Genomic DNA, 19,262 nt, shown 5'->3' with positions numbered 1-19,262 from the left:
TATGAGAAGGGATACTACCCAGACCAGTTTCAATTTTTATTGAGGTCTCATCGGTAGGAGCCAGAAGTGATATCAAGGTTTAAGTAGTGCAAGAAGTTATATTTCCATATACAAGTAGTCAAAAGGTGTCAGACCTTATTATTAAAATACTCTGAATTAAATATAGATGCTAAAAGTTTTTTCACTTGGTATACTATAAATTTCATCCTTTTGGTGAAGTGACTTCACGTGAAAAGTTTGTTAGCTTACATTAAGATAAAGGATGAAACCAAAGAACATAATTTCTTGGCATCTTTAATTTATAGTATAACCAAGGGAAAAAACTTTCCATAGGTAGAATAATAGTTAATCAAGATGATGTGAAGAGTGTGCAAGATGATTTAAATAGGCTGTCAGTATAGGCAAAAGAATAATGGGTGTCAGTTTAATGTGGGGAAATGTAAAATTATGTATTTTGGGATAAATAGATTTTAAGCCATGTATTACATTAATGGTACTGTACTCCAGGAAATAGATGAAGCTAGAGATTTATTGGTGGTGGTGGTAGACAGAGAGTTTAAATTTCGAGGACATGTTAGGGTTGCTAAGGTAGCCCATAATATTACTTGGTTATTGAAGAACACATTAACAAGTAGAGACGAGGAAGTTGTTATTCCTCTTTATAAGGCCTTGATACGTCCACATCTGGATTACAGTGCTCAAGTCTGGTCTCCTGGGTTTCTTGAGGATGAGGAAGTGGTGGAGAAGATTCAGAGGCATGGTGAGTGGTCCGTAGAATGTTCCCTATGAAGATAGATTGAGGGTTTGTGGATTGTAGAAACTGGTTGATAGGAGAAAAAGAGGCGATATGATAGAAATATTTTTAGGTTGCTTAAAGGGTTTTATAGGATTGATGTAGTGGAAATGTTTCAGCAGAAATGTTTCAACAGAAATGTTTCATTCACTTGAGTAGCCAGAGCAATAAGTCATCCCTGGAAGTTGAATAAAGGTGTGGTTAGTGGGGGGGGTGAAAACTAGATTTTTGCTTGAAGAGTTGTGAATGAGTGGAATGGGTTGCCAGAGTCAGATGCTTTATCTGTTAATGGGTTCAAGGAGAGATACGATAGATTTTCTGGATAGTTTGGGTCTCTTGCGATGAGTCTTCAGATTCCATGGATATGTCTGTACAATAATAATACAGCTCTCTTCTATCTTCAAACATACTCAATGAATCCACATCTCTCTCTCTTCCTACACATTTCACTATCATCCGATTTGTTATCACTGCTCTTCTCCTCCACTCCACATTATCAGAGTAACTTGTTCACTATATTCCCTCTGACATTTCTGCTGCACTATCCCTAACATTAATCTGAAATCTCTCTCTCTCTCTCTCTCTCTCTCTCTTGCTACATGATTTATGCTACCTCTCAGGTCACTTGTATCAACCATTACTATAATATCCTCTACATATTCACCTGTTTTCATTGCCATTACTACCTCTATAATTACTACCTCTACCTGGCAACCACTCCTCTGGCACTCTCCATACCCTGAATCATCAAATCACCATACGTGACACTCTGAACAATTCTCTCATCAAAGAAATACGCCACGATAAATATGGTAGTGCAATATTTACAAAAGAGAACTTGATCCCATCGTCCATTGACTCAACGAACAACAGAAACATTGAGATTATTACAATCACATTTAAAAATATTACAATCACCTCAGTCTATAAACCACCAGAAGAAGCTTTTTCCTTCCCTGACATCTTCCTCAATAATAATGCATACATGACAAATGTTGTATTAGGTGACTTTAACAGCCATAGTGTTAACTGGGGTTACACAAAGTCCAACGAAGATGGAGAACTTGGTGAAAAATGGGCTGAAACCTTTCTCTAAACCTGATACATAATCCAAAACTCCCTGCATCTTTCAACAGTGGCAAATGGAAGTGAGGCTATAACCCTGACCTCATATTTGTTAGCTCAAAAATATCCAACATTTGTGTTAGAAAGGTTTTAAATCCGATTCCACATACTCGACATAGACCCATAATGCTTCAATTCAACCCAGCAATTATGCCTACCGCCCCCCCCCCAAATCTCCACCAAACACATCCCTCCCCCGAGGATGCCGCACAAACTACATTCCAGGCCTTTCCAGTGACATACAAGCTCAGTATGCTGATTACTTACAACTTTACAACACCAACCCCTTCTCAGAAGAGACTATCCAAGCAGGAGAAAAATTATGCTCCAAGATGGCAGAGGAAAGGCATTCCTCATGGAAAAAAGAAATAGAAGCCCTTGATATAAACCATAGTAGCAGAAAGGCATGGAACTTTATTAACAGAATTAGGAAGGATTTCACTAAGCCATATGAGCATCCGCAGGTAACAGTTAATCAAATTGCTCACCAGCTGTTGCTGCTGATGGAAAATTCACTAAAAAGCACATGAAAAATAAGATACTTAGAACCCCAAGTGAGGAACAAAATACGATTAACTCAGATTTCACCATCACTGAACAACTCTGCTATAAACTTATTAAAACCTAGAAAATCTGCAGGTCTTGATGATGTCTGTAATGAACAGGTTAAACATTTTGGAACCAGGACTAAAGAGTGGTTATTAAACCTATACAACACTTACCTCAGAACCTTAAGGATACCAACTATCTGGAGGCATGCCAAAGTGGTGGCATTTCTGAAACCAGGGAAAATTCCAATAGAAGCAAAAAACTACAGACCTATATCCCTACTCAGCAACCTCTTTAAACTCTATGAACGATTAATTTTGAATAGGCTACAACCCCTAATCGAATCCCATCTTATTGCTGAGCAGACCGGCTTTAGACTAGGCAAATCCTGCACATCACAAATTCTCAATCTCACTCAATATATAGAAAATGGTTATGACCAAAAACTAGCCACAGGAGCAGTCTTTGTAGATCTAACTGCAGCATATGATACCATAAACCATCTCCCACTCAGAAATAAAATATATAGATTAACTAGAGACTATCGCCTTGTCCTCCTGATCCAATCACTCTTGGAAAATAGACGCTTTTATGTGGACCTGTGGGCAGGGGGGGGGAGAGGAAGAGCCGCTGACACTTCCAAAAAAAAATGGCCTCGCCCAGGGAAGTGTGTTATCACCATTACTTTTCAACATTATGTCAATGATCTCCCCATCTTTCCAGGAACTAGAAATTTTATCTATCCTGATGACCTTGCCATAGCTACTCAATCAAAAAATTTCAAGTCCATTGAAACTACTCTATCACTTGCCTTAAATAGTCTAACCACATACTATACCAGCAATCAGCTAAAACCAAACTGGCCTTTTCCACCTTAACAATAAGGAAGCCAACAGGAAGCTACAGATTTCTTGGGAAGGCTCTAATATAGAACATTCCTGGAACCCAATCTACCTCGGTGTGACTCTCGATCGCACTCTCTTATATAAAACCCACATAGAAAAAACAAAGGCAAAAGTGAATGCAAGAAACAATATACTACGAAAGCTTACTGCCTCCAAATGGGATGCAGACACTAACACACTGAGGTCTTCTGCTTTGGCCCTTTGCTATTCTTCTGCTGAATACGCCTGCCCAGCATGGTCCAGATCCTACCATGCTGAAAAACTTGATCCAGCATTGAATGAAAGCTGCCGCTTAATTACAGGATGCCTGAAACCAACATTCTAGTTTCAGGCGCCACTAAAAGACCTATACTTTGGCTGGTATTGCATCCCCCTTCAATTCAAAGATCTGCATTCTCAGCTGACGAAGAAGCAAACAAATGAATGATGAATGCTACCGACTATTTGGCCAGACCGCAGTGTCCCAAAGACTAAGATCCCAACATAGCTTCCTGGCAACTGTTAAACCACCTGAAAACCTCCTAGAGACAAGACTTCAACAATGGCTTGCACTATATCCTGAAAATAATACTGGTATTCCAACAGCCGAACATCTTCCACACTTCTTGGTGCCTACTTGGACTGGAATACTTGGAAAAGCCTCAACAGATTTCAAACAACAGGAAGCTGCAAACAAAACCTCATCAAATGGGGCTACCTCACTGGCCCAGACAATTGTGAGTATGGGACAACCCAGTCCATGGAACACCTTCTTTCTTGTCTGTTTCTTCCATCACCATGTACAAAAGAGGACCTTATATCCTACACAGAAAGAGCAGTTGACTGTTATATACAATAAACATGTATATAACTTATATACATGTTTATTGTATATAAGTTATGTATAGTTTCCTGTTTTTCATATTTAATTATTATTCCCTGTATAACTCACCTATCAAATCTAAGCTGATCTCACTGTAATGTATCCTAATTTGTTGTAAATCATGTTGTACTACTTACAACTGTACCACTTGTGGTTGGATATGAAATTAAAAAAAAAACTCAATCTTCATGCCTTTTATCTCCTTTGCAGTTATATTTCTCTCTCTCCACACATCCTGCTTTCAACTGATATTCACACACACACAGTCATGTCTATCAGATAAACCATTTCCCTCTGCCACACTACCCAAGGTCAAATCCATATGTACATCGTTCAAATTCTCTTTGCCCTCTAAACAAAATACTGGTATCCACAAATTGACATTCATCCGTTTCCAAAGCACTATCTCCAGTGCTAATGCTGAATCCCAAAATCGATATACTTATGTCTTCCAGCACTTCCCAGTGCCTATATTTCATGAACTTGCACACATTCCATTCCTCACCTGCCACATTTTTAAGCCGCGAATGCATCATGCCACATGCATAGCAAGCTATGAAATCGTCAATTATGCCATGAATAACATAGTCTTTAAATAGTGGCAGGATGGGCAACATGTTAGAACTGGTGGCTGCCAAGTTGAATACGATCAATACAATTAGAGACAATGTCCTAACAAAAGACCACACTAATTATACAAAAAAAAAAAAATAAATAAAATAAAATAAATCAGTTTCTATAGTGCATATTGAAAAACCAGTATTGCTAACAAAAGAAACACAATAAAATCCTTACTTCCTTATTACTAATACTTATCTTTTAACAGCTCAGGTTGACCAACTGCAGCTGATGTTAGTGCAAACTAATATCAGACACTCGTTAATTCATCTCTGATATATGTTTGACATGAAGATTTCATAGCATTCTTATTAATGAAAATATCTAACAATGATAGTGTCCTTTCTCCCTACAAACTTCAAAATGAGTTGGCATTCTTTGTTAACCTCGAAACATTCATACTTTTTTCTTCAATGAAAACAAATGTTTAGCTTGGCATGAGTTTCCAAATTAGGCTGGTTTCATCTTAGTTTAACACTACTTGTTTCAAAATTCTTACTCTTATAAATTTCAGCAACTTCTTCAGTCAGTCTTCCATTGTGGAAACCATGGTAGTCTGAATTTTTGGAACTATACTATCAAGCACCAGAGTTAAATTTAGTTAGCCACACAATCATAACTTTTTAAAGATTGCAATGGTTTGGGCTTTTTTCTTGAATCACTTGATCAGAAAAGAGAGAACTGTCTATTTTGATGCTCAATCCACAAAAGTAGAATCCTTTGTTGAATAATAAACTCAAGCTGCTTTCAGATGTGTGGCACTTTTTTTTTTAATTCTTTAATTTTTAGCACTGTCTGATGGCATGAAGTGCTGATTCACTAAGTCCTGTCACACTAAAATTATATCCTTTATTTTTCTTCCATTCTCATATCTTCTTTCACAACAGCAAAATTTTCTTCTAAGGTAATAGCTTTCATTTGAAGATTATTATTGCTATAATATAATTCCTATAATTCTTGAGTAACTATGGCATTTAAAAAAAAGTGCTTTCAACTTAAAAAATATGGACAACTAATCCAAATTTTAAGATACATCAGGACTGTGGATTGTAGACTTTGAGGAGAGATTGAGAATTTGTGGACTGCAGACACCAACAAACAGGAGAAAGAGGAGTCATAAGATAGAGACCTACAAACTTCTGAAAAGATCACACAGGATACCCAGTAGATGGAATTTTTCTTTTATGGAGGGTGTGTGTGTGTGAGAGAGAGAAAGAGGGCATTCATGGTAGTTGAGAATGAATGCAGTTAAGAAAGAGGCAGGAGCTATATTGGAATGGGTTGCCTTTGAAGGTGACAAGCGCAGATAGTGTAAATGAATTCAAGAGAAGGGATGAACAGGTAGTGTAAGTGATATGTAACCTCCCTCAATGAATCCCTGACTTCCCATGTTATGGATCTGCTCATAATAATAATATTTTGAGCAGATCCATAACTCAGGCCCTAACTGAAATGCAGCAGGAGTGGATGGTATATCAACATAGGTGCTGAAGGAATGTGTAAAAGAGCAGTGCCTTGACTCCAGTGTTCAACTTTAGCCAGCACATGCATAATTTCTAATTAGTAGAAGAAGATTAAGATAATTCCATTATAGAAGGATGGAACCAAGACTTATGCAGCAAATTATAGACAAATTAGTATCTGCGACAGGACAAGGTTTACTTAAACCATGCTACCCTCCATAGTAGAGGACAGCATAATTTAGGTAAAGTTAAGACTTGGTTTACAGTAATCCACTCATGTTCTATAATAGTAACAGCATATTTGGATAAAGAGAATGGATATATCATGATACTTCTGGATATTGCGCAAAGCATTTGAAAGGATTTAAGTGTGGAAACCTATCCCTTTTGAGTTTATCTATATAAACTCAAAAGGGATAGGTTTGCAAAATAAACCTGTGGCATGGACTGGAGAGAGAGGCTGACTGACAGGTATTAGAAAGTGATGTATAGTGGTAGTGTTGAGTCTATGAGGAGGTGTGACTAGTGGTCTACCACAGGATTCTGTACTTGTCTCATTGTATTTGACAAGTATTTTAATGATATTGGGAAGGATCTTGTGATATCCAGTTATCTGCTGACGATGCTAAGTTAAAAAGAGTAATAAGGAATGTAACTGATATAGTGTAATTGATGAGAGGGAAGGGTGTAAAGACACTAAATCTCCATCTCAACAACCCTGCTAACACATGATCCTTGCAGGCTAATGTGAACAATGCATATCATTTAAATGATGCCAAGTGCAAGGTTACTTGCACTTGTTAACTGACATCATTTCATTGATTACTTCCAACAAATTAATGGGAGTTTGGTGGACGTAGTCAATGAAATTAAAGTAAATGGTGAGTCAAAATTTAGGCATCACAATACTAAGGTGGTTGTCAAAGCACTGGATAATGACACAGTTAAAGAGAACACTGCAGGAATAAGGAAGTTATTCTCCCACTTTACAAGGGTTTGGTAAAACCATCTGGATTACTATATGCAGATATAGTCACAAGCAGATGGGATAACAGTTGAAAAGATACAGTGGCAAGTAAACAAAATGAAAAGCAGCCAATGGGATTGTATATGTGAGGAAGACTGTGGGAGTTTGAGAAATAGACAGAGGACAGGAGATATAATAGAACATACAAATTAGTAAAGAGATCTTACAGGATAAACAAGTTAGATTTTTCAATCTATAGATGGTGGGGACTTCCCTCAATGAGTCCTTGGAGGAGTATTACTACTAATAATATATCCAGTTCATCTGTTAAAAATATATGCCAGAATATTATAACTATCGCTTCGAAATTTAAGCATGCAAATGACTAAAACAATATGGAATTCTAAAAGCAACTTACCTATTGTTTTCTTTATGTGTAGTCCAAAATGAAATGTCTTCAAGAGGAAATAATGCACGTACTGACTGATGAGATGGATCAACAATTCTAGCAAAGTAAGTATATTTAAACATTAGTAATAGATCAAAATGGGATCATTAAAAAAAAGTTCTTTATTCTATGCCAATATATCTTCTAAGCCAGCAGTTCTCAAACCTATGCTCGCAGGCACAACTGCACTCGCGGAGCTATTTGCATCTGCCCACTGTCAATTATTATTAAATAAGGAAAAAATAAATTTAAAACTGGAAAATATGTCTTCTCCTAGTAATGATATTTATTTAAATTGTAAAAAAATGTTAACATTTATGTTATATTACGAACATTTTGTAATTCCTCTGTCTTTGTGTGTTACCAGTGCCAATTTTGTGCATATCATCATCATCATCATCATACATATCAAGGATTTAGGCCTAGTATGGCCTGTTCCGGCATTAGAAGTCATCGTTGAATCGTTTAAGAGGACGTCCTGGTTTTCTTTTTCCTAATGGCTTGTACTTTAAGTGCATATGTTTTATGTATTTAGTCTACTGGCAACCATGCACTTGAGGGACATGTCACCACTTCACGGGTGTTGTCAGCACACTTTGACCATACATTTAAAATTTTGCCTCAAAATGAGTAACCCAAATAAAAAAACAACAAACCTATAAATTCGACTATGACTGGAAAGAAGACTTATTTCATCCAGAGTAGAGAAATGTTTTTGCTTATTGTGCAATGGTTTACTTTAGTTGTATAATAAAAGTTACATGTATATTTATCCTACTTTCATAGTTAATTTTTTAATTATCATTTGATATGATACTTCTACTGCTAGCCATTAAACTTTGCAGTCCACATGTTATCAATCTATCCTCAAAACTAGCACTGTACAGCCCTGATATGATTTTTGCTATCAGCTTCTGATTCAAGTTCATCATGCATGCACTCGAAATCAAAGTATTTAATGATTGAATTAGAGAAAGACTTCTTTTTACATGGATTGACGATTGTAGCCAAAAAAGGATCCTGCTAAACACTGGGCTTATTAAATCAAAAGCATTGTCTCTTAGTAACCTGGAAAGAAAGGGCTATTGATGATGGAAAAGAAGAAGAATTCCACATTGGTGCTGGGTGATTTGAGTGTTTCAAAAAGAGAAATAGCCTATATAACGTTCTAATCACAGGCGAAGCTGCAAGTGCAGATAAGGAGATATCCAGAGATTTTGAAGAAAATTGTATAAGAAGGGGTCTATTGTGATCAACAAATATTTAATGTCGATGAAACCGGCCTTTTTTTGGAAGCGAATGCCTTATAAGACTTTTCTAGCCAAATCAGAGAAATCTCAGCCTGGTTATAAAGTCACAAAGTTGAACGAAATTATTGCTAGCAATATGCGAGCCATTTGGAAGCACATTCTTCCACATTGTGCAAATGATCTTAGAGGTTTTTCAAATGAATCTAAGTTAATTCAGTCTCATTCTGAGAAGTTGAGTGATTCCGACCTGCTAAATTTAGATGCACAGTGGGAAGATCCTGAAGAATATAAAGAAAATTTAATCACTGACAAGCTCAAACAGGTTTCACAAAAACAATTTGAAAATAGTTTTCGTACAATCAAAGTTTTTAAGCAGCAATGCTTAGAGGCTGACCCTGATGAAGAAAGAACCAGCAAAATTTGCAGAAGAAGCGATAGGCCATACTGTCAGTTGTATGAAAAAAAGAAACAGAATGCCTGCCAAACTACGTTAGCTTAATTCTTTGTTAAGAAGCAGAATAATAAATTTATATTCTGAATATATTTCATTGTCTTTCAGCTTCATGGTTTCCTATAACTAGGCCTTGAGACATACCCTAATTCTTTTATAAAAAAAATTAAGGGTCAAGAAATCTGAGGAACGAATTATACATTTTACCATAGGTTATTATATTCGATTAGTGCGTTTTCGATTAATGCGCCTGTTTTAAAGAATGCATTAGGCGTATTAATCGAGGGATTGCTGTATTTCAGTTTTGCCTTCCTTCCTTGTTATGCTAGTCACTTTCTTGGCCCCAAGTCTTATATTTTGCATGCAACTGCTTTCCACCCCTCCCTTTATACATTTTCCATGATCTTTCAGCTTCATGGTTAGAAGCTGAATATATTTCATTGTCTTTCAGCTTCATAGTTTCCTATAACTAGGCCCTGAGACATACCCTAATTCTTTTATAAAAAAAAATTAAGGGTCAAGAAATCTGAGGAACGAATTATACATTTTACCATAGGTTATTATATTCGATTAGTGCGTTTTCGATTAATGCGCCTGTTTTAAAGAACGAATTAGGCGCATTAATCGAGGGATTGCTGTATTTCAGTTTTGCCTTCCTTCCTTGTTATGCTAGTCACTTTCTTGGCCCCAAGTCTTATATTTTGCACGCAACTGCTTTCCATCCCTCCCTTTATACAATTTCCATGATCATTATGATTTGCAATCCGTTTGATTTCATTAGTCACCCGCTTTACAACAAAGTGTTTTATCTTTTTCACTTGAGGTATACAACTTGCAAATGTTGCTAATAAACATTTCTTCACTAGTTCCTATGCACTGATGATATCTCTCTCCCTTCTAATTCTTCCACTCATGGATTATTTCTAAGACTAAAATAATTATAATCACCTATCTTATAATTTCATATGAATGCTTTTCTCCTTGATATCCGTGTGTCTATTCATCCTCTAAGTCAGGACTATATGATCATTCTCAACATGATCACAACAAGGATGCCATCTCAGTTACAATCAGATCTTCTGATGCTGAAACCAAATCAAAAACTCTCAAACCTCATGCTCCCTCTACTGAATGTTGCCTAAGACATTTGTCCCTGAAGAATTCAATTCCAGAAATTCCATTATTGATATATGCTATTCTACCCAATTATACTGTCATATTAAAATTTCTCATAATGATTACTCATTTGTACTTGCCAGACTTAATTGCTTAAACATCTTCTGCTCTTCTCCCTTTGAGTTCCTTGGCCTATAGCCACATCCCACTAAATATCCTGTCTTACCTACCTCCACCTCATACCATATGCTCTCAAAACCTTTAATACCATTTTCCCCCCAAATTCCTTTGTCTAAGAGTACATTGCTCATCACTAACAAGTAATACTCCACTACCCTGTCTACTCTTTCTATTCTGCCAAAACATGTTGCATCCCTCTAATTCCTGTCAATACAGAATGCCATTCCTGTCACTTCTCTCTGGCAACTTTAGTTTCTCTGCTCTAATACTCTCACTTGCACAGAAAACAACACACTCTCCAAATGCAGGTATCCTTCCATATTCTTCAAATGCAGTTCATCTCTTGCATACTGCTCTTTTCCATCAATTAAATGTTCCCCAGGCATCCACATAATTCTGCCTTTCTTTCCTTCCCTTCTTTACTAGTAATCAACTCTGCATTACCATATATGGAAAACAGGTTCACTACCTTCCCTCTCACACTCTTCTGCTATATCACCTGCAACATTAACCTCAGATCTCTTGCTGCTTCACTCATGCTACCTCTCAAGTTATTCATATTTGTCATCACTATCATCTCATCCAAATAGTGATCCTGTTCAGTTGCCATAGTCACACTTGCTATCGTTCTCCAAGGAAAGTAATTCTCTATCATTCTATTTTGAACATCATAAACCATTGAACCTACAAACATCACATTTCTCACTGATCTATTCATTCCTTGTTCACCTTCATAACCCCCTCCCCTCAACACTTATGACTTCCTCTCATTACCTCTCCTTTCTTGGTTCTTTCATTCTCTCTCTCGTTCTATCATTCCCATAACTCTTCTCACTCCTAATCTTGTCTGTCTCATGTCAATTAGCATTGTAGATCTTCTAATATCTTCCTATAATCTTCTCTCAACTCATTTTCCATGTCTTCCACTTCTTCTCTCAGTATCTTTATCTCTTTCTCCAAGCACCCTACCTTTGCTTGACTATACACCTTGACACCTACATAATCAACACTATCATCCAAATCTTCTACACTTCCTAATGTTATATCCATCTCCATGTCACACTTGCCTCCTTTATCTTCACACAAGCTACTCATCTCTCTCCCTCTCTCTCTCTCTACTGGCACTCACTCATTTCTAATGCACTGCTACTGAATCCAAAGATGCTTATATCAACATCACCCAGTTCTTTTAAATTTAGAACTCCATCTAAATTTAAAATAAAAATTGTAATAATTTATATCAATCTACATTTTAAGCAGACATGCGAACCCTATCTCTCACCTGACACATTCTACTGCTGGGATGTAAACATGCTGCAAGCACTGCATGCTACAAAATCTTGAAGGATTCCATGCAAAATGTAATCTTTAAATGGTGGTGTGCTGGACAATAAAGTATCAGGAAACTGTCTTCTAGCAGCCACCATTATGGAAAACACAGTACAATAGATACTGACAAGATATACTATAAAAAATACATTAAACTCAAAATATAAACTATCCACACTCAATTATGATCAAACTATGCAAAACTAAATCTAAATTTAAAATAAAAATTTTAATTTATATCAAAACTTATCTTTTTTTTTTCTACTACCTCACTATTGCTGCTAATGTGAACTTTGCCCCAAAACTAAAATTTAGATATCCCACAAATTAAAACAAAACAAATTAACTGAATTTAAAGGTAAGTAGTAAATAATATATTATTTTGTAAAGTTGCGGTTAAACATCTACTTCTTTTCACATGTTGCAAGGTAGACATTGTGAGATGTTTTAATTTTGGCTACTGAAATCTTGCTTAGGTATAAATGAAATTATTAATTTGATATTAATTCAAAATTATTAATATTTACAGAAATTATTAAGATGAGAAGTTTAGTAAATAAATGTATGATTTGTCAAATTTTACTATATGCCACTTACAAAAGAAGCCAAAGTTACTGCTGTAAATCACATTTCAGGAATAAGACAAAAAATGTTATAAATTCTAATTGTTTCATAATGATATTATAAATAACTACCCTGCACTATGAAAAATAACTGTTGGCATTTCAAGCAAAGTGCTGAAACAAGTAATGGTAGCTCACAATGACGGATCAAACAGAAATTACTTTGCAATATTTCTGAGCATAATCAGAAATATAGCAAAGTAACTTCGTTTAATAAAAAGAACATTAATGGACGTTGCTAAGGATCAGCTGTTCAGAAGGAGCAAAAAACAGTGAAAGAATTAAGATTTTTTTTTGTCATCAATAAATGAAGCCTGAACAGAAAAATGAAAAGCAGAGAAAATCCTTTAAAAAAGAGATAAGTGTGAAGTTTATTGTAGATAATTACTAGTCCATACATTGTTTTATGGTTCATATAGAAATGGGTCCAGTAAAGTTTATTTTGAATCTTGGTTTATTTCCAATTCTCAAGGTTTTTTTAATTTTATTTTTTTATTATTATGGAGAACCCATCTATTAAAGGTGGATTGAATCTATAGTACACTGGTATTGTGGATTGTATTCTTTGGGAAACACATGAAATGGCAGACTATTCCAGAGGACAGCAGTGGAGGGGATGAATGAAGAGGAGAAGAAATTTTTTCTGTGGATTTGAATTGTTGATTGGCTGCTGTACGCATTTGGATGGATTTGACATACGGTAGGGGATTCATTGATGCCAATTTTGATGAACAGGATGCCAGTGAAGTAATTACTGAAGATGCAGGATGTGGAAATGCAACAACTGTGTGAAAATGGACTGATTAGTGAGAGAGGTGGCATCGATCAATCTGACCTCCCTTTTCTATATAGAGTCCAGTATTTTTAGGGAGCTCTTAGGGGCACTACCCCAGATGAGAGAGCACTAATTCAATGGGTAGACAGATTTGTGATTTTTATAGGACTATGAGTGTTTAGAGTTAAAGTAATGCCTCAAACAAAAGAGAAAACTTAATTTTTTTGGATGCAGAGGAAGCAACATTCGTGATATGTTTGGATATGTTTTTGGAAAGCACAAACATATTTTTGTTTGTGCTTTCTTGGCACAAACATATCTTTGTTTGTGATAAAGCCCTTGAGTATTATCAAGGGTAAGACAGAAAGAAAAGGGTTCCTTTTTTGTGGGAAATAATGCAGAGCTGCATTTTGCTAGCACTGAACTTCACAAGGTTATCCAAAGGATTAGAGACAGATGTCACAAGTTTTTCCAGTTGGTTATATTATAAATTAAAGATGCCAAGAAATTATATTCTTGATTTCATCCTTTATCCAAGTGTAAGCAAACAAAATTTGCACATTAAAAACTTTCAACAACTATCTCTAATCCAGAGATTTTAATAATAAGGTGCAACACCATTTCGCTACTTGTATATGGAAATATGACTTCTGCATTACTTCAACCTTGGTATCACTTCTGGGTCTGGCTCCCACTGATGAGACCTCAATAAAGGTCAAAACTGGTCTGGGTAGTGACCCTTCCCATAATGCATAGCATTATATGTCTGTAAGGATATCTGCTTTGCATTATGGGATACTAAGGCAATTGATGTGAAGTCATTAGCCTCTATATACGAGTTGCCCTGTCATGAAGTTACTTCATGCGCAAATTTTGTTTGCTTACACTTGGATAAAGGATGAAACCAAGAATATAATTTCCTGGCAACTTTAATTCATAAGGTTATCCAAACCCCATTTTTAAGGTAGTAGAGGTTAGAGTTCTGCAAGTTGTGGTGATTTGTACTTTACAAGGTTTGTCATATGGAAAGGAGGAGTGGAGTATGCTGTCATCAGCAAAACTCTGTACTGGATTGGCTGGAGTGGACTGCTAGAGAGTAGCTAGAGTTGCTTATATGGTGCCTTGTGGTACTCCAGCAATAGTTGTATACAGAACAGTGGCAGCTCGTGGATTGAAATCACGAGGGTGCTGCAACTTTCGAAATATACATACACATTGTAAAAACAGTGTATATGTGTTTGGATAAAATATCAAAATTATGGTAAAAATGTAAAAAAAAAATTAAACATGAAAAAATATTGTTTATTATCGATAAAATTAGTTTGCTATAATTCAAAATTACTTAAAATATATTCTTCTTGTTTTGTTTCATGAAAAAATATTGTTTATTATCGATAAAATTATACAGTTAGTATAATTCAAAATTACTTAAAAATAAAATCCATTATCATAACCCCAATAATGTTCTAAAATAAAAACTATAACAAATGTTATCTCTTTAATTGTAATGTCCAAATATTTAAAGAGACGGAGTAAACACAATAAGCACTACGAACACTCTACTACTTGCGCGAACTGCGTATAAACAACAGTGGAACTGCACGACGGACATTGCCGCATTGCGCTAATAGCTCGCATCTCACTATGACGTGCATATGTTTATGCGCATAACAATATGACACTGTAGTAAACAGTGCTGCTAGCATCCTTCGCCTTCCTAAGTGCTACAAGATGGATTTTTATTATTTTTTTATACAAAATAAGAGAATTGTATAGGATTGTTGATGAAAAAATTAAATATTATAAGCAAATATAAATAAATTAATAAATATATTTATATATATGAGAAAAATTGGGGGTGCTGCAGTTCTGCAGTGCCTATGCACGAGCAGCCCCTGATACAGAATGTAGTCAGGGCAGCTAAGGTGAACTGCAGTAGCTGTAGGGGATGCCAGCTGAGGTTCAAATAAAGAATAAAGGATTTGATGGATTCAAGGGTGGTAGAGAATGTGAAAGTAATTTCTTTTGTATGGAATTCTCGTAGAAAGGGCTTAGACGTTAATTATACATCCTTATTAGATTACTTAAGGAATTTACAATGTACAAATGATATAAATTAAAATTAAACTTTAATCTATGTTCCAATATTTCAGAAACGTCATGTTGTCATTTTCAAAGGAACTTAAAATAAAGACGCATGCATGCAGGCACTACACACAGTAACTGAGGATCAAAAGACCAGAGTGGCTGTACTGGTGAAAACGGATGTAGTCCTTGTGTTCTGAAATTCTGATATTTGCTGTCCTGCCTGTTTGGCCAAAGTAGGACAGCTTACAGCTGCAAGGGACCTGGTATACACCAGGGAGGTGGTTGGTCTTTAGTGGAGCAGATAAGGGATGCCAATTTTTTATATGGTCTGTAACAAGAAGTCAAGTTACGTTTTTTTAGGATTTTGGTAATTTTTTCTGAGGTGCCTCGGATGTAGGGTGATGGATTTAGAATAATCCTTGTTGTGAGGGGGAGGAGGGGGCAGGTTGTGGTTACTCCTCTGCCCTGGTGTCAATATTTTTTGGATTTTTTTTTTTTTGGGGGGGGGGTAGCCATTGGCTGAGAAAGTGTTGAGGATGTGGTTTAGTTAGGGCATTGTCATTTGAACAGATAAGTTTAGCCCTGTTGTGTAGTGTCTTAATAACTCCATATTCATCACAAGACACACAAACTAAGCATTATCCATATGTTGAAAAACAGAGCATGTAAGTTTATATCAGAAGAGGAGGATACACAGACTGAAATCTCACTAATAGCCAAAACATTATCACAAAATGGATACCCTCCGAAAATCATCAAAAAATATGTATACGGTGACGACCCCAAACAAGAAGAACCAAACTCCCAGCACATTTCTACTGTAGTGATTCCCTTCATCAAGTCAATTTCTTATCAAATAGCCAGAATACTAAAAGCCCACAACATCAGAGTGATCTTCAAACCAACCACCAGCATCAAACATTTTTTAGGATCACCAAAAGACAAGGTGCCATTCTACAAACATCCAGGAGTATATTACATTCCTTGCTCCTGTGGTCTCGCCTACATCGAACAAACTTCACAGAGTTTGGAGATCAGACAGAGAGAGCACGTTGGTGATGTAAACCACAACAGAAGTATTTCTTCCAGCTGAGCACATCATTTCTGTACATCTAACCACACGATAGAGTGGCAAAATAACTCCATGCCATATTTAGACGACGATTATAGACATTGTTTATTCAAGGAAGCCGCAGTAGTGTTTAAAAACTGGCAGAAACCTCAACAGAAACCAGGGTACTATTCTTAACAATTCATGGAAAAACCTCATCCTCTCTCTAAATCCATCTGAACTACAGCTAGCTAGTAATCACATTATGCGTTTACAACAAACACGCATGAGTGATAATGATTAAGAACAATAAGTCCACTCAGCCTCTGTCACGCAAATGTGCAACCTTAGCTACTAGAGTGTTTACAAGATTTTTATGTTCCTTTCAATTTGCATTTACTAGTATTTTTTATACTTTTCCGTCAACGCCTTGAAAAAGCTAGACAATTTGCTAGCGAAACTGGTAGGCAAAGAATGTTAAAATATTTATATATGGTCAGTATTAAACAATAAGTTTTTTATGCTTAATTTAAAAAAGTACAAAGTCAACATATCAAGAAGTTTGAGAAATTAAAAAAGAACTCAACCTCTGAACCAAAACTTCTTACTGACACTGTGGTCAACCTTCCTTCAGTTAATTTGAAGCCTGAAGCACACAACGCTCTCTCTCACGTGAGAGAGCGTTGTGTGCTTTGCTCTCTCATGTGACCACAACTTCGCCATTGCTCCCAGAAAATTACCGGCTGAGTATATAATGATCGAAATTGAACGCGGAATCCGCCACCTTCCAAACCACGTGGCCAACAATATTAGAAACACAAGCTACTGGATGTAGCTTGTGTTCTCACCAAAGCTAGACCACCAAAAACCAACATATCCAATAAGGAATATAAATCGCTGCAGGAATTAAAGAAAAACAAAAAAAATAATAATCACCAAAGCGGATAAAGGTAACGGCACAGTAGTACTTAACCAAATGGACTACACAGGTAAGCTTAAAGCTCTATTATTAGATCGGGCTACTTACTTCCCTATTCAGTACAATCCCACCAACTCACAAATTAGAAAACTCCACTAACTCCTTAAGAAGGTCACTTCGTGGCCTTTAGAAGTCACTAACAAATTAAAACTGTTTAACTCCATTTCCCCACCATGTATATATGGAATTCCAAAAATACTTAAAGAAAATGTGCCATTACGTCCCATAATGGATGGCATTGATTCCCCCACATACAAATTAGCTAAACATTTGGCCAAAGCTCTCACACACTATACTGACAACATGCCATCACACATAAAAAACTCAGCCAATTTCAAAGCCAGCATAGAAAACCTTACACTCCAACATACTGACATAATGGTCAGTTTTGACGTCACCTCCTTATTCACAAATGTCCCACTCAAAGAAACTTTAGAGCTAATCCTTAGAGCTAAACCTTAGAGCTAATCCAACCTAAATTTCCTCCTGATATCTCAGCCCTATTTCAGTTCACTATGAACTCGGGCTATTTCGTTTGGCAAGGAAAATTCTACAAACAAATAGAGGGGACAGCCATGGATTCACCACTCTCCCCACCGTTGGCCAACTTTTTTATGGAGACTTTTGAAGAGAAAGCCTTAAACTCTGCCCCACAGAAACCAACCATATGGCTTCGCCACATTGATGATGTGTTCGCTATTTGGCCACATGGCTCTGATTCACTCCTCTCCTTCCTAACACACCTAAACAACCAATATCCCAGAATCAAGTTCACCCTGGAAAAGGAGAAAAATAACAGCCTCCCTTTCTTAGACACACTAGTCACCTGCCAGCCTAATGGAACCTTTGTTTTCTCAGTTTATAGAAAACCCACCTATACAGGCAGATACATTCACCAACAATTCCCCCCCCCCCCTCACAACAATATGGAGTTATTACGACCCTGCTGTGTAGATTTGAACTTATCTGTTCAAATCACAATGCTCTAACCACGGAACTAAACCACATCCTCAACACTTTCTCAGCCAATGGCTACCCCCCAAAAAAATATTGACACCAGTTAACCACAACCCCTTCTCCCCTTCACAACATGGATTATTCTAAATCCATCAACATTCCCTACATCCGAGGAAACATAACTTGACCTCTTGTTACAGACCATATAAAAAATTGGCGTCCTTGTCCGCTCCACTAAAGACCTCCCTTAGACCTACCTGGTATATACCAGGTAGGTCTAAGGGAGGTGGTTGCAGCTGTCCTACTTTGGCCAAATAGGCAGGACAGCAAATATCAGAATTTCAGAACACAAGGACTACATCCGTTTTCACCAGTACAGCCACTCTGGTCTTGCAGACCATGCTCTGGATACTCGTCACAGAATACGGTGGAAGCAAGCCACAGTAATACACTGTAGTAAAATCAAATTTGAAAGGCTATTCATGGGATCAGCCTCAGCCCTAAGAAACATGTTTGGGGCAGTCTCATGTAACCTCAACAAATTTGGTTACATGAGACTGCCCCAAATTTGGGAGACTTACATCAGAAGACCTTCAGCCCGAGAATACGTACATTGCCCGCTAGGGGGAACCATCAGGACTTTTAGGAGAAACAACAGCTTCATGCTTCGTACTAAGTTACTGTGTGTAGTGCTTGCGTGCATGTGTCTTTATTTTAAGTTCCTGTGAAAATG

The 19,262-nt window shown here is 36.7% G+C and overlaps 1 protein-coding gene across 5 annotated transcripts in view; it reads right to left on the bottom strand.

The window, feature by feature from the left end:
• LOC150100640 (DCC-interacting protein 13-alpha-like) overlaps positions 1–19,262 on the bottom strand; it is a 408,578-nt gene that overhangs the window by 78,163 nt on the left and 311,153 nt on the right. For 4 of the 5 annotated variants that reach the window (XR_016549161.1, XM_090401384.1, XM_090401386.1 and 1 more), the window contains one exon: positions 7,701–7,787. The exons of the other annotated variant lie outside the window; for it this stretch is intronic. Coding sequence is in view for 3 of the 4 variants with exons in the window: in XM_090401384.1 (XP_090257510.1) it covers positions 7,701–7,787 (87 nt within the window). In the remaining variant the exon portion in view is untranslated. The remainder of the gene's footprint in view (positions 1–7,700; positions 7,788–19,262) is intronic. 5 annotated transcript variants of the gene reach the window in all.

Source organism: Typopeltis vanoorti, chromosome 12 (assembly GCF_054136105.1).
Source record: "Typopeltis vanoorti isolate ZY-2024b chromosome 12, IOZ_Tvanoo_1.0, whole genome shotgun sequence".
In the NCBI taxonomy this organism is placed as follows: domain Eukaryota; kingdom Metazoa; phylum Arthropoda; class Arachnida; order Uropygi; family Thelyphonidae; genus Typopeltis; species Typopeltis vanoorti.
The sequence above is the reverse complement of the archived record's forward strand: the minus strand, read 5'-3'. Positions and strand labels throughout refer to the sequence as shown.